This window comes from Pseudophryne corroboree, chromosome 9 (genome assembly GCF_028390025.1).
Source record: "Pseudophryne corroboree isolate aPseCor3 chromosome 9, aPseCor3.hap2, whole genome shotgun sequence".
NCBI lineage: Eukaryota > Metazoa > Chordata > Amphibia > Anura > Myobatrachidae > Pseudophryne > Pseudophryne corroboree.
The window spans coordinates 342,124,646-342,139,888 of NC_086452.1; the positions used below are offsets into that span (position 1 = coordinate 342,124,646).

At 43.9% G+C, this 15,243-nt stretch overlaps 1 protein-coding gene across 1 annotated transcript in view; it reads left to right on the forward strand.

The window, feature by feature from the left end:
- Positions 1–15,243, forward strand: part of ITIH3 (inter-alpha-trypsin inhibitor heavy chain 3) — a 401,722-nt gene that overhangs the window by 189,085 nt on the left and 197,394 nt on the right. The window contains exons 7-8 of the mRNA XM_063940620.1: positions 6,353–6,478; positions 11,850–11,966. Of these exons, the coding sequence (XP_063796690.1) occupies positions 6,353–6,478; positions 11,850–11,966 (243 nt within the window). The remainder of the gene's footprint in view (positions 1–6,352; positions 6,479–11,849; positions 11,967–15,243) is intronic.

Genomic DNA, 15,243 nt, shown 5'->3' on the forward strand with positions numbered 1-15,243 from the left:
CACCAATATTGTGCATGCATTACATCTGGGCAAATTCCAGCAAATTGACAGGGGCATGCAGGAGATGCTGTCGGTGGCCCGAACATTTGAGGACTACTTTCAACATTCAGCCACCGCATGCCGAAGACTGGAGTGCCAGCAAACACTCCTGAACCTGTCCTGTCATCACCTGAAGCAAGAAATGGTAACCAGGTGGAATTCAACACTCTATATGCTTCAGAGGATGGAGGAGCAGCAAAAGGCCATTCAAGCCTATACATCCACATACGATATAGGCAAAGGAGGGGGAATGCACCTGACTCAAGCGCAGTGGAGAATGATTTCCGTCTTGTGTAAGGTTCTCCAACCCTTTGAACTTGCCACACGGGAAGTCAGTTCAGACACTGCCAGCTTGAGTCAGGTCATTCCCCTCATCAGGCTTTTGCAGAAGCAGCTGGACAAATTGAAGGAGGAGCTAAGATGGAGCGATTCCGCAAAGTATGTGGGACTTGTGGATGGAGCCTTTCATTCGCTTTGCCAGGATTCAAGGGTGGTCAATCTGTTGAAATCAGAGCACTACATTTTGGCCACCGTGCTCGATCCTAGGTTTAAAGTCTATGTTGTATCTCTCTTTCAGGCAGACACAAGTCTGCAGAGGTTCAAAGACCTGCTGGTGAGAAAATTGTCAACTCAAACAGAACGTGACCCATCAACATCTCCTCCTTCTTTTTCTCCCGCAATTGGGGCTGCGAGGAAAAGGATAAGATTTCCTAGCCCACCCGCTGGTGGTGATGCAGGGCAGTCAGGAGCGAGTGCTGACATCTGGTCCGGACTGAAGGATTTGCCAACGATTACTGACATGTCTACTGTCACTGCATATGATTCTGTCACCATTGAAAGAATAGTGGAGGATTATATGACTGACAGCATCCAAGTAGGCATGTCAGACAGTCCGTATGTATACTGGCAGGAAAAAGAGACAATTTGTAGGCCCTTGCACATCTAGCTTTATTTGACCTAAGTTGCCCCCACCAGTGTGTACTCCGAAAGAGTGTTTAGTGTAGCCGGTAACCTTGTCAGCTGTTGGTAGCCTGCATTGAGTGAGTTTCCAGGGCAACGCAGGCTACCAACAGCACTGGGACGGACGGCTCTACAGCGCACTGACGTCATCACTTAGCGCACAGTGCCCGGGAGGAGAGCATAGTTTGGTCCCAGACAATCAGTTTCCCGCCGGCAGATCTTCTTCACAATATAAGGTACTGTTTGCTTTTTTGTTTTCACTTTTGTTTCACCTTGACAAAGGGATGGATGTGCCCCGAAACGTTGGCCTGTATGTGCCGTGATATGGAATAAACCCTCACGCTGTATTCACATTGAGATGAGCCTCTGAGTGCCGCTGCTTGTTTGATTTGCCAGATATATATATATATATATATATATATGGGATGCGGTCAAGATGCCGCCGGCCTGAATCCCGGCGGTCGAAATACCGACGGCAGAATCCCGACCGCCACAATCCCGCCATATTCTCCCTCCGTGGGTGTCCACGACACCCATAGAGGGAGAATATAATAGTGTGGCGAGCGTAGCGAGGCACCGTGCCCGCAAGGGGCTGCGTTCCGCTCGCCACCCCTGTCGGGATTGTGTGGTCGGGATTCCGGCGTCGGTATTTCAACCGCCGGGATTCTGGCCGGCGGCATTTAGTACTGATCCCATATATATGCACACATATATATATATATATATATATATATACATACATAATATATACATATATATAATATATTGATGTTGCTATCAATGAGAGGAAAAGCCAGAATCAGATGCCAAAGCATAGTTGGTTTATTCATGTGCATCCATATGGGTGGCGTGGCTCAGTCCACAAACTGAGAGGCAGCTTGGTTACACATGTTCAAGGTGTAAATAGGCATTGTCCAACCCACAGAGTGTGACAACTGAAACCATAACTAAGTACACAATATACCTTAAAAAGACTTATTGCTAATATCTAGACACAGCACTATTTATAATTATAAGCATTAAGGACCAAATGGGGGTCGAGGGGATGTATTGTGACCGGTGGTCAGGAGACCGACAGTCACATAACTTTCCCCTACATCCCGCTCTCTCACAATGCTGACCAACAGGGACTATTCCCACTCGTGGGTGTCCACGACACCCACGTGGCGAGCAAAGCGAGACCGCATGGAACTTCTTGCGTTCGCCCCCCCCCGCCGGGATTCTGCTGCTGGAATGCTGGTGTGGTATGGTGACCAGCGGTCTCCTGACCACTGGTCAAGCATACCACACCCGTGGTCGAGTATGGGTCACTTGTCAAAGAGGAGACTACATCCATCATTTGCTATACATCTGACCCCTGCATAACCGCCATGTAAGTCCTGTTCAAAGTACATTTGTTCTAACACACTTGCAGACATAAGTAAAATTATACCATTAGCTCATATGATGCAGATAGTTCTATCCATAGATCTTAACAATGCACAGCTTTAACCCTTAAACATTCAGCTCCATACTATGAGATCCTCATTTCTCTGACTATATATATATATATATATATATATATATATATAGAAAACACAAATCCTGAGCGCGCTCTGTTTGATGTATAGATATAGCGGAAGTCCTTCCAAGTAGGTGTATCTTATAGTATGGATAATTGGATTTCTTGGGTTCCTTAGCAAGGTGTGCGCTTGGCGAAGGGAGTAATTTTCCTAACTGGAATACTGACTAATGACTGATAAACCCAACGTGTTTCGTCAGTTTGACTTCATCAGGGGTAACAGAAATATATTTTTGTATTGGAGCACCTATACACTGTATAATCCTGCATACAGAATATTATGATCAACCTTTAGATAATTAAACTCATTGCATAAAAAAGAGGTAATATTCCTTTAAAAATTGACTTCATGGTCAGACTCTACTATGTCCGCCTGAACATATAGATTAGTTCGGTACACTCGGTTAAAATACCTATTTTTTAAAAGTGCAATAGTGTATCAATTGGTATATCCAGAAACAGAGTCAGTAAATGCTATAAGCACTGGAACTCCCACATAGGACCCACAATTGTATCCAGAGGATTTCTCAGGCTGCAACCATGTGTGTAGGAGTTTTACCCCTGATGAAGTCAAACTGACGAAACGCGTTGGATTTATCAGTCATTAGTCAGTATTCCAGTTAGGAAAATTACTCCCTTCGCCAAGCGCACACCTTGCTAAGGAACCCAAGAAATCCAATTATCCATAGTATAAGATACAGCTACTTGGAAGGACTTCCACTATATCTATACATCAAACAGAGCGCGCTCAGGATTTGTGTTTTCTATCTTATGTTTGTCTGAGATCCGGCAACGGAGGTCTTGCCTGTAGTGCTGCTGGTTCTGCGAGCGCAAGATAAGGATATTTTTGTATTATATATATATATATATATATATATACACACACATACATATACTGTGTATGTATATATATATATATATGTATATATATTTATATATATATATATATATATATATAAAAGAATCCAATTCAGCTGGCACTCACAAATACAGGTTAAATGCTCCGGTGTCCAGTTCAGTAAAATGTCATAGTCCTCCAATAAGAACGGAACTCAGAGACTCTCATAATAGGTAAATTGTATTCAGATCAAGTCAGATCAAATGAACGTTTTCGGGGACACAGCCCCTTCCTCAGGACCACAGACAATGACAGTGAATCAAACACAAACACACACTTAAATACCGTTACCGCTACTCACCTGTCCACGTCCATTCATCAAGGATCCCGGCGCCGGCTAGCTGCAGTGACGCACTTCCTCTACAGACAGGAACCATTACCATGGTACCCGCTGGCCTGCGTTCCACACGGCCGGACTTCCTACTTCCTAGTTCAGTGCGTCCTGTGCATGCCCTGCAACCCGGAGCCAAGGAGGAATAGAACAAGGAGAGTGCTATTACAAAAAACACATTAAGAACATATAATAAAAACATACAAAACATAAATACAAGTATAGTACAAAGCCACCTGATATAAGATCAACAGCACAAAACAAAGTGCCTCTAAACAAATGGGTCATAAGGTATTCCAATTAATTTTTTCATTAAGACCCACGGGATAAATAGTTCCTAATTGCATGATCCATTATGATTCTTTTATTAAAAGATTTTTAGGTCTATTCCCTCTCCGCAGGGAGGCTGGAATATGATCTATCATGAAATATTTTAAGGACGATAAAGGGTGACCCATCGCCCTGAAATGCTTCGCCACAGGCTGATCTATATACCTTCCTTTCAAAGTGAGACGAATGGCAGAACGATGTGCCGCCATTCTTTCACTGAATTTACGAACAGTCTGTTCAATGTAGTATAACCCACATGGACAGACTATTACGTAAACAATAAATGAAGTACTGCAAGTGAGGACATGTCGAATCTCGTATGATTTATCATTGAGGATGTTTAAACGATTTGCATGCAATTTAATGACTGCATGTTACACAATTCACGCATCTATAGTACCCTGGTGGTTTAGTATATACATTAGGTGGCCTAGGTACCCCCACGCCTGTAATATCTGCATGTACGAGGCGATCCCGAAGGTTACTACCTCTTCTAAATGCAGCTATAGGTCTTACTTCCCTAAATATCGGCAAATCCGGATCAGACTTCACCATTGGCCATAGTGCTTGAGTGGCTTTTATAATGATAGGACTGGCCACAGTATAATCAGATACCATTGGTAACACATACTGTTTGCCCTTCCTTTGTGGGTATAAAAGATCAATGCGTGACATACCCAGTACTTTAGATTTCTGTTTTAGTAGAACTTTACTATCATAGCCTCTCTCGATAAATTTAACAATGAGGTCATCAATATTTCCTGATATTTTATCAGGATCACTGGTTATCCTCGCAATTCTCATCATTTGTGATAATGGAAGGCCCTGTTTTAAAGATTCTGGGTGATGGCTAGATGATTGCAAAAAAGTGTTTCTGTCAGTGGCCTTATAGTGCACCTCTGTCTCAAATTTACAATCTCTTAGACAGACCTTGACATCTAAAAAAAACAGCTTCAGTAAAACTGTAAGTATATGTCAACCTAATAGGAGATTGTGCACTGTTAATCCTCAACAGAAGTTTTTCTAAACTTTCTATGTCCTCTGTCCACAACATGAAAATGTCATCAATATATCTGGTATACCATAATACATTGTGACAAATATTTGGATCCTCGAAGAATATGGCATCCTCGATATAAATTCGTTTTCTTTTGGGGCGCCTATTCATATAGCATTCTATAGGTTAATTCCTTTAACATTTAGCAAAATAATTTTGTACAGTAAATCGTTGTGTACAACCAAACTAAAATAAAGCTTAAAAATAGAAATACATACAGTATATACTGTTTATAAAATATTACTCCATAGACACAATGTATAAGTTAAGACCAGTCATATCCTTTTATTATTGGATCTGAGTGATCAATTCATAAAACAAACCAACGCGTTTCGCCATCAAAGACTTCATCAGGGGTATAACAACATTTTCGATGTTCATGGATATTTGCGATGCTATGTAGTTCTTTTCATGTGGTTGTCACTCTGTATTGTAGTCGATAATCACAACTAAAATTAGTCTGTTAGATAGCTGAACAGGAAGGATCACCACTAAGGACCATATAGATCTCAAAAGGACCAAATTGGCAATCTAATCTTCTGTAAAAGCTAAAGGCCGGTACTCACCAGCCGATGCGGGAGAGATCTGTGCTGAGCGTGCGGGGGGAGACGGGGGGCCGCTCTCACTTCACCTAGCGGGTGAAACAAGCGACCCGCTAGATTGGCCTGCACTGCAGGCCAGTCTAGCACCAGCGATAGCGATGCGCGGGGCTGCGCATCGCTATCGCTGTGGGGGCTACACACAGAGCGATCCTGCTTAAAATCTAAGCAATCTAGTCAGATTGCTTATTTTTTAAGCAGCGATCGCTCCGTGAGTACCCCCTTTAGACCTATAGTTTATTCATTTATATATGACTATAGGACTACAAAAGAAAGGTTAAAAAGGACCCACAGTAGTAAGAAAACTAAGTCAGTGACTGCATTCTGTGCAGTTGACTAATTTTAGTCATGATTATTGAGATACCCTTGGTCAAGTTCAGGCAATGTGACTCCCTACCTGTTTTGGATGCTGCGGATTGTACAGCCTATGCAACTATAGGTTGCCTACCTGTAATTGAAATCTGTAACAATTTTACACAGACTCTTATTCCTTACATTGGACATAGTAATTGTTACATGATGATTTTGATGTTTTAAAAGAAAAAGGTTACAGAGTTATTTATTTATTTATTTATAGGGCCAGGTTTCTTTTAAACCTACAATAGATCAGCAACGATCCTGTGCTAATTGTTCAACAACACTACTGAATGGGGATTTTACAGTGACGTATGATGTTAATCGGGAATCTCCTGGAAACATACAGGTAAAGTTAATTGTTTGAAGGAGTTTCAGATTCTCATAAAAACGCATTCCATGAATAGTTTAGCTCATGTCACTATGAGAAATTGTCCTATTGTAAATGGAAGCAAACAAATCTTATGTATAAAGTAAACTAATAGAGATCCAAATGTATAATAATAATAAAACAAATTATTACGTGCATTGCAATAATGGATGACATATAGGGGTCTATTCATAAAGCAGCGAAATGTGTGGAGAAGTGAGTGTAAACGTCGGTTTACTTTCAGGACCAAAAGCTACACTTTAACAAGACATTCAATACACTTTAAATGGAGCCGCTGCGGCCGCTATACTTAATCCTCAACCTAAGTACTTATTACACCATTTGCGTACAGAGCCCCGTACCGTGTACGTACTTTGCGTACACACCCAAAGATACTTTGTGAAACCTTAACAGCTACACATGTGATTGTAATACACTTATAACCTTAGCAGGGAAAGGAAACACGACACCAGTTTGTATTTAAAATGCCGGGTTCCGACACACCAACATATAATTACTGAAAGGGGGTTACAATAACAAAACAATACAATACAATAGAATAATGGCTACAGTCAATGGTACATACTTGTTTGATTTCGCCTGCGCTTCCCAGTCTGGTCCTCAGTCATCAGGGTAGATGACCTTTAGAGTCTGTGTCTGACCAGGCAAGCAGCTGGCTCTTTTATACAATTTTCCAAAGCTTAACACAATGGATACTGTATCTCTTTGTTCATTGGACACAGGGATGGTCCTTTACAGTACAGGAGAGATCATAGGTTGGTTTGAATAGGTGGGCAATGTCTGTTCCACATGCACTTGTGGGTGGTCTCCTCTGGGTTCCCGCCGCATAACAAATGTACAGTAAATACAGTTTATATTTATATTCTGCTCCTGCGCATAACTATACGCAGGAGCGTGCAATCTTCTGCAAACCAACACCGGAATATTTACAAATACCCTACAGCGAGTGTAGTATGGTATGCCGGCGGCCGGGCTCCCGGCAACCAGCATACCAGCGCCGGGAGCCCGACCGCCGGCATACCGACACCGTGGCGAGCGCAAAGGAGCCCTTTGCGGGCTTGCTGCGCTTGCCACGCTACGGGCACAGTGTCGCGCTATGCGCACCACGCTATTTTATTCTCCCTCCAGGGGGGTTGTGGACCCCCACGAGGGAGAATATATGTTAGTATGCTGGGTGTCGGGATTCCGGCGCCGGTATACTGTGCGCCGGGATCCCGACATTCGGCATACTGAAGACCACCCCCTACAGCTGGATACCAAACGCCACCTTATAAACTTGTTCTGTCCCCTCCTATCCTGTAAAGGTGAATCCCTTTGTTCTGATACCATTTAAACTATTGTAACTTGCTGGTGTGGTGCAGGGAGACTATGTGTACATTGTGCACTATTTGGATTAAATATGTAATGTGTTTTGATGGCTTTTTCATGCATTCACAAACTCTACCGTAAATACACATACCACGCGCTAATGCGCAGGACCGAGGGAGCGACCATATGCAAATTGGGAATATGCGCACCCACAGCAGAACAAGTACACGCACGGAGGCCATCTGTGTGTAGTTTGTACGTGATGTGTTTATTGCAATATTTTTCGACTTCGACATGAGCCAGTGGAGAAGTTGCCCATTGGCAACTAATCAGATGCTACGTATAATTTTATAGAATGCACTTTATAAATGTTACCTCAACACTGATTGGTTGCCACCAGCAACTTCTCCACACTTTTCACTGCTTCGTGAATAGACCCCTTAGTGCCCGACAACATTTCATATCGAAACTTTGAAGTTATGTATACAGACGATTGGAATTTGAGATGAATTTAAGGTAAAAGTACAGAAATTCAGCATTTGTTATTGAGTATTTCTGTGTATATATATATAAGTTAATGTTTCAAAGTACAGTAATTGCAGTTTTTGGGGATCATGTAGAGTTGGAAGTGGTTGCAGATGCTAACAGGAAAAGACGCACACATGAAACAAACAAATTTGTGTGCACACAGTTGTTCAGTTGGACAGATTCAAGATGCTTTCAGCTGTAGAACAGTAGCATTTGTGCCAGATTTATGTCAAGTATACAAGTGTGCATAATTGTGCTACATGATAACATAGAAGTAATGTAGAGTTGTAGCCTAACAATGGAAGTAATATTCGTACCCAGAATGATACCCAGTATAATATAGGCCACCTAGTGGCTGACGTTTTCAAGACATTAACATCTTAACACTCTAACATCTTAAAACATCTTACCATCATCATTGAATATGCAAACCAGAGAGTGGTAAAGATACAGTAGCAATTACTTTCTGAGTTACAGCCAATGTGCACAGGGGGGTGGAATGTACAACTGCTGATGCAGCATGAGTTGTGGCTTAGACTGGATCTTCCTAGCAAAAGGTGCCCGGGTCCCTCCCAGACTGGCCGTTGCTCCCTGGTGGTGCTCCCAGGGCCAGTGTTCCACAACAACCTCCTGCGCCATCTGAGGTTAATGATTTACTGTTTCACCATGACTCAAATAAGATAAAACCATGAAAACCATAAACAATAGACCATACCAACAAATTATGTGAATGTGTGTGTGGGGGGGTGGAGGGGGAATCCATGCAACCAAGTTTCTCTTCAAATATTCCAAATATGTTTTCCTTACACCCTCCCACTAATTCCCTATTGGATGCAGTGGCGGAACTAGTGACTCGTGGGCCCAGGTGATACAATATTCTTTCGACCCACCAACACCAAATTAGGGACTTCTTGCATGTGCCCAGAAAAGGGGCACACAGGGTATCAGCATTATTCACGTACTTGTATAATGCAAAATAGTCTTCAGTCAATTCAGGATAATCCTGACTTGATTGAAGTCTATTCTGCAAAGTGGATTATAAATACTGATACCCTGTGTGGAGTGTGTGCTGTGTATGTAGGCAGGGCTGTTTCTAGCCAATTTGGCTCCCAGTGCGAGATTTAAAAATGCGCCCCCCCATGACATTAAAAAATGTCGTCGTCCCCACACACACACCTAGATTAAAAAAAAACTTGCGCACGCACCCGGCAAGGGGCGTGGTCTCATCTAAATGGGTGTGGCCTCATTTAAATGGGCATGGCCTCATCTGAAAAGACTACCTCACAATCCAGTTTTTGACCCTGCTCCAATAGATCACGACCACCACAGGAAAAAAAAAATTCTACCATATTAAGCCCAACACAGTAATGCCCCCTGCACCATATTATACCACACACTGCAATGCCCTTGATACATTATATCCCCACACTACGGCAGGCAAGAGTCCCCATTTCACACATTACGGCAGGTGTCCCCACTTTACACATTGAGAGAGAGAGAGAGAGAGAGAATACTTACAGAGGCGATTACTGCTCTTCGGCCCGCCTCACCAGTCGCTCCTCGCGCCGGCCTTTCCCTCTTCCTAACTTGGATCCCCCTCTGTACTCCGCTCGGGGGGGGGGGGGGGGGGAGTTTCGCGGAGTGACGGGATTGCGTCGTGACGTAACGACGCAAACGCATCATTCCGTGAAACTCCGCCACACGAGCGGGTTACTCGGGGAGAAATAGGAGGGGGAAGCAGGAAGCCACAGTTAGTGCCGCGGCGGGCGCCCAGTGCGGTTGCACTGCTCACCTGCCCCAAGAAACGGCCCTGTATGTAGGAAATGGATCAGATGGCACAGCAGTTGTGTGAATGGGGAGATAGAGAGTCCAAATAGCCTTTACTTACCTGTGCCCATGCCAGAACTGCAGCGCTTGGAGGACAGCTCCTCCTCTCCTCCCTGAGGTTTTGCAACAGAGATGGTCACAAGAGATGGTCAGATCCTCAGCAGCAAGAGCAGGACAGCCTGATAGAACCGTGGACTCGGAAAGTCCACTCCTCCTCCTCCTCCTCCTCCTCCTCTCCAGGGATGAAGCAGACCTTTCTGTCAACCAAGCAAAGACTCGTCACTCCCCCCCCCCCCCCCCAGTGGATAGCAGTCAGCCTTTACCTATATGACCACCATATAATACAGACAGCATTAGTGACCTACACAGACAGCATTAGTGACCTACACAGACAGCATTAGTGACTACCATATACTACAGACAGCATTAGTGACTACCATATACAGACATACAATGGCAGCTGCTCAATCATTCCTGGAGATAATTATATATCAGGTGCTAGAAAGGGGGGGAGGGGTCACAAACAAATAGCAGACACAGAGGGGGGTGCTTCTCCCTCCTCCACCCCCGGTATCCCCCCAGCACACTAAAAATTACCTGTAACAATACCTGAACCTAGTAATAGAATTTTAGAGAAATTGGTCACATGTGTTTGCAAAGACATGTTTAGCTGCTGAGCCGTGTCAAGGCTTCTCCGATATCAGCAGTCCTAACACTACATAATGGCAGTGCCCACACCACATAGGGCCATGTGATTTGTCTACAGTAAGGCCTCATGATAAAGGCTCATACTAAAACACATCCAGACAGAGGGCAAACTTACCTATGAGCCACCCCCAGGATCTCCAATTAGCAATACAAGGAACAGCATGCCTTCCAAATGCTGCTCTTATTCAATGCTTTCTCACATATGCAAACAAACAATGGTAGCTAGATACAAAATCTCCACAAATGAAGATAAAAAAAGTGCTGGTATTTAAATGTTATTACATTTAATAATTATGATACATCATACATATATAAAAAAAACTCCAAAAATATTACAATACAATAATTTAAATTACCGGCCGGTATATAAAAAATATAATCCCGGTTAAAAGAGCATGTTTGGAAAAGTTCACTAATGAATCACATGGATGAGTGTACCTTGTTTTATTAGGGGATCCAAGAAGATTTTTGTCACCTGAACTAGATGATAAATGCCCGTGCGCAAAGTTATAATTGTAAAAAGTCCTCCCGGCCGCTGGTAGCTATTCCTTTACATGCGGTCATATCCAGAGGGACAGAGCCTGGCCGGGAAACATGGCCATTATTCCGTAGGCCGGAAGGGCCACCTGATTTTTGGGAGCTTCCCGGCCGTTCAAGAAGAGTTGGCAAGTATGGGGATATATACCTATTTATTGTTCTTTATGTTGAAAAAGGGAGATGTACATGTATGCTGTATGTGGATGGTGGAATTTGTATCATTGCCATCCACTTGTTATACAGGAAGTGTTTATTATACAGGAAGTGTTTGTTATGCAGGAAATGCATCTGTAGCCATTGTTCAGCATGATAACTCTCCAGAATCTTGTGGTGATTTGCACACAGACCACTTTACATGAATATCTGATTAACTTGCTTAGAAATTAACAATTTCTTATTGTTATTTTTTGGGTTTTTTTAGGTTGTGAATGGATATTTTGTTAATTTTTTTGCACCCACTAAATTAGCTGGTGTACCAAAGAATGTAATTTACGTCATAGACAGAAGTGGATCAATGTCGTATAGAAAAATGCAACAGGTAAGCTAATCTACATAAATTAGACCTTAATTGCAGAATGTTTGCTGTTACAATAAACACATCAGAACAAAGAAGTCTTTAAAATATTTTTTTTAGCTCATTAGTCTATGTATGTGCCTTAAAAATTGCAAAACATTTGTACAAATAGTGAAGTATATTTTGCGTTCGTACTTTCTCATATGCATACCTCCCAACTGTCCCGATTCCAGCAGGACAGTCCCGCTATTGGAACAGTGTCCCGCTGTCCCACCCGTGGGCAGGCCCGGCGACAGGGGGGGTCAAAGGGGACAGCCGTCCCGGGCCCCGATGTTGTGAGGGGCCCAAAGGTCCAGCGGCGGCAGCATGTAACAGATCTAAATAATTATATATATTGCGGCATCGCGCCAGCTGCGGGCCGCCCACTGTGCAGTTAAAAGTAATCAATAACTGACCTTTTTTTTCAGCTCCCCCACCCCCATGATCTGTGGTCACCACTTAGCATCCCCAAGCCCAGCCCCAGGTCAGCTGTCACACAACGCTACCTCCGGACCTCCCCTCCTCTCCCAGTCATCCCAGCCCGCCCTGTCTCTGCTGTGAGGAGCGTGAGCAGGCAGGCAGGAGCAGGATTGCGGGACCACTGGCAGCTTGTTGCAGCGGGGTGCATCAAGCTGTCACTCGGAGGCTGAGCCTCGTTGATTCACGGCGCCGGCGGCTGTGTCTGGTAAGTCAAGTGTCTGCACTGCAGGTGCACTCGGCTCTCCAGCAGGAGTTTGGGGGTTTGGGATGGGCTGCGTGCAGGCACATATCATGGATGCATGTGCATGCATTACATCTGCCCTGTAAACCTGGTATTACTGTAGGTAAGAGCGAAGATTGCAGTGCGAGAAAAGGTAGGGATGGCCATTATGGTGGGGCATGCTGGATCGTTACAGGTGAGTATAACTCTCTCTCCCCCTCCCATAATGTGTAAAAATGGGGACTGCCTGCCATTATGTGTAAAAATGGGGGACTCTGCCTGCCTAATGTGTAAAAAAGGGGACTCTGCTGCTGTAATGTGTAAAAAGGGAGACTCTGCCTGACGTAATGTGTAAAAGGAGCTCTGTGGTCACGCCCCTATATTTGTATATCGGGGGGGCCCACAGGGATATCAGTGTACCGGGCCCCAAGATTTCTGTTGCCGGCCCTGCCCGTGGGCAGCAGTGTCCCGTGGGCGGGTGGGCCAGTTGGAGGATCCTTTGATCTCTCGCTGCTTTGCTCTGCAAAGCAGCAAGTGTTCTCTGAATCTCTGCACACGCACGGCATCTATGCAGTACATTCAGGGGAGCAGGGGGAAAATACACCTCCTGCCGTCATTGCAGATCTGGGTGCTGCATCCTGAGATGCAGCATTGGATCATCTGCGAGATCACTGACCATGTGAGTAACCCTAATGTTACTCAAATTGGCCCTCGCAGCGCCATAGCCGAGGCCAAGCATTGTGACCCTGGCCTTGTCACTCCCAGAAAACAGGAACGACACGCCCTCATTTTCTGGTATGGAGGCCGGTACTGCCCTCCACCCCCAAATGGCTGTAGCCTGCCAACCAGGTTGTTGCTCAGTGGGCACAGCGTGCGATGATGCAGCACCCATTCTTCATGCGTACACATATTTGGCTCGGTGCTGCCACATAAGCAATCTTTTGTAAAACGAAACCCACCGCCAACTTATCAGATCTGAAGATGCAGCATTGGAGAAACATAGCAACCACCGCACAGCCCATCGGACATCTTTGCAACCTATTGGTGGCTCAGAATGTCCACCACATCTAAGCTGCCGAGACCAGTGAATCTGCATTGGAAGACACAGTCATTGGATTTGGCATGCCCACATATTAGTAGTGATTTCACTAACACTCCCTGTCGCCGCCCCTGAATGCTGCAGCCTGTCAGTAAAGCTGCGTCTATAGCCGCACTGCGGGCATGCCAAATATTACAAATCTGCGACCGAATCGAGCCTGCGTCTACCTCTAAATCAGAATACACAATCCTTGTATACACACAGACGTACCGGGAGGTCAACTAAATGTCACTCCCCAGACGTCTGTGGGCAGATAATATCTCAGGCGCACCAGTATACTGGTTATAATAAATATTGCCCTAATCCCAATTAAGGAAAAGGAACCAAAATTTTATACCGATTGCCACTTATTAAAAAACAAGCTGCTCCCACTTATAGCTAGAAGTAAACTATGCAACAGTCACAAATATATTATAAAGAGAGCGCTAAACACCTGCAGTATCTATAAATTAATTGTGCAAAAAAGGAAAAGTGCTTATATTTTTTGCATAGTATAAAATTTATTACACATAAAAAGTTAAATATTATAATATTTCACAACTTTTGTATTAATCACGGATTTACATAAAACTAGATATTATAATCTTTCACAGTTTTTATATATAATCACGAATTCACATAAATGGGAACACTCAGGGAGCTAGATGGTAACTATAGATAGCTATTGGGACAGTCCTTGGTCTCCAACCCAAATGAAATACATACGTTGCCACTCCTAGTAACGAATTTTATTTTGTATCACATAACCATGGTTAGTAATTTTGTATCGTTATTAAATCCAGGATCTGATTCGAGTGCTGAATTTTTGATTAATAGAATCAGTCAGTTACGGCTCATGAAGTATTTCAATGTCCCAGAGTTTAATTAGAGGAATATTGTGAAATAGTGTTGCTCACCTCCCCAGCAGCAGGGTTTCAGATGTTAAGCTCCGGGAAACGCAGTGCCCGGCTGCAGCCGCGCGCCGCACAGTGTGTCTCTGCCGGAGTCGCGTATTCCCGGAGTGATTGCAGCTTCACGTACTGACCTCAGAACTTCCAATTAGGGGGGTGAGAAAGCAACTCCCAGCTGAGGCTGCACGCCGCTCAGCTTCTCCTCGTTGGTACTTTTAAAGGAGCTTCTCACCAAGGTATAGGTTGGAGATATTTTACCAAGATGTCGGTTCTGTGGTCCCAAACGTCGGTGTTCCCAAATAGAGTATGGAAGTGTCCTTAATGTGTTTCTCCGTTATGTCAATTGAACGGTTTCATCAGAAGGTATCCATCACTTATTCCTATCCTAGTATTTAAACACTGTTTCCACCAATCATAGACTGGTACTCATTATAGACTGCAGGTGTACTACAGGTGTTGTCTAAATAGCCAATTCAATCTAAGGCAATCTTTATTATAGCAGCGCTTGCTGGGAACTATGTCCTTTATAGCTACATGATATAATCCACATTATAGTTAAAAGAAAGGAAAATT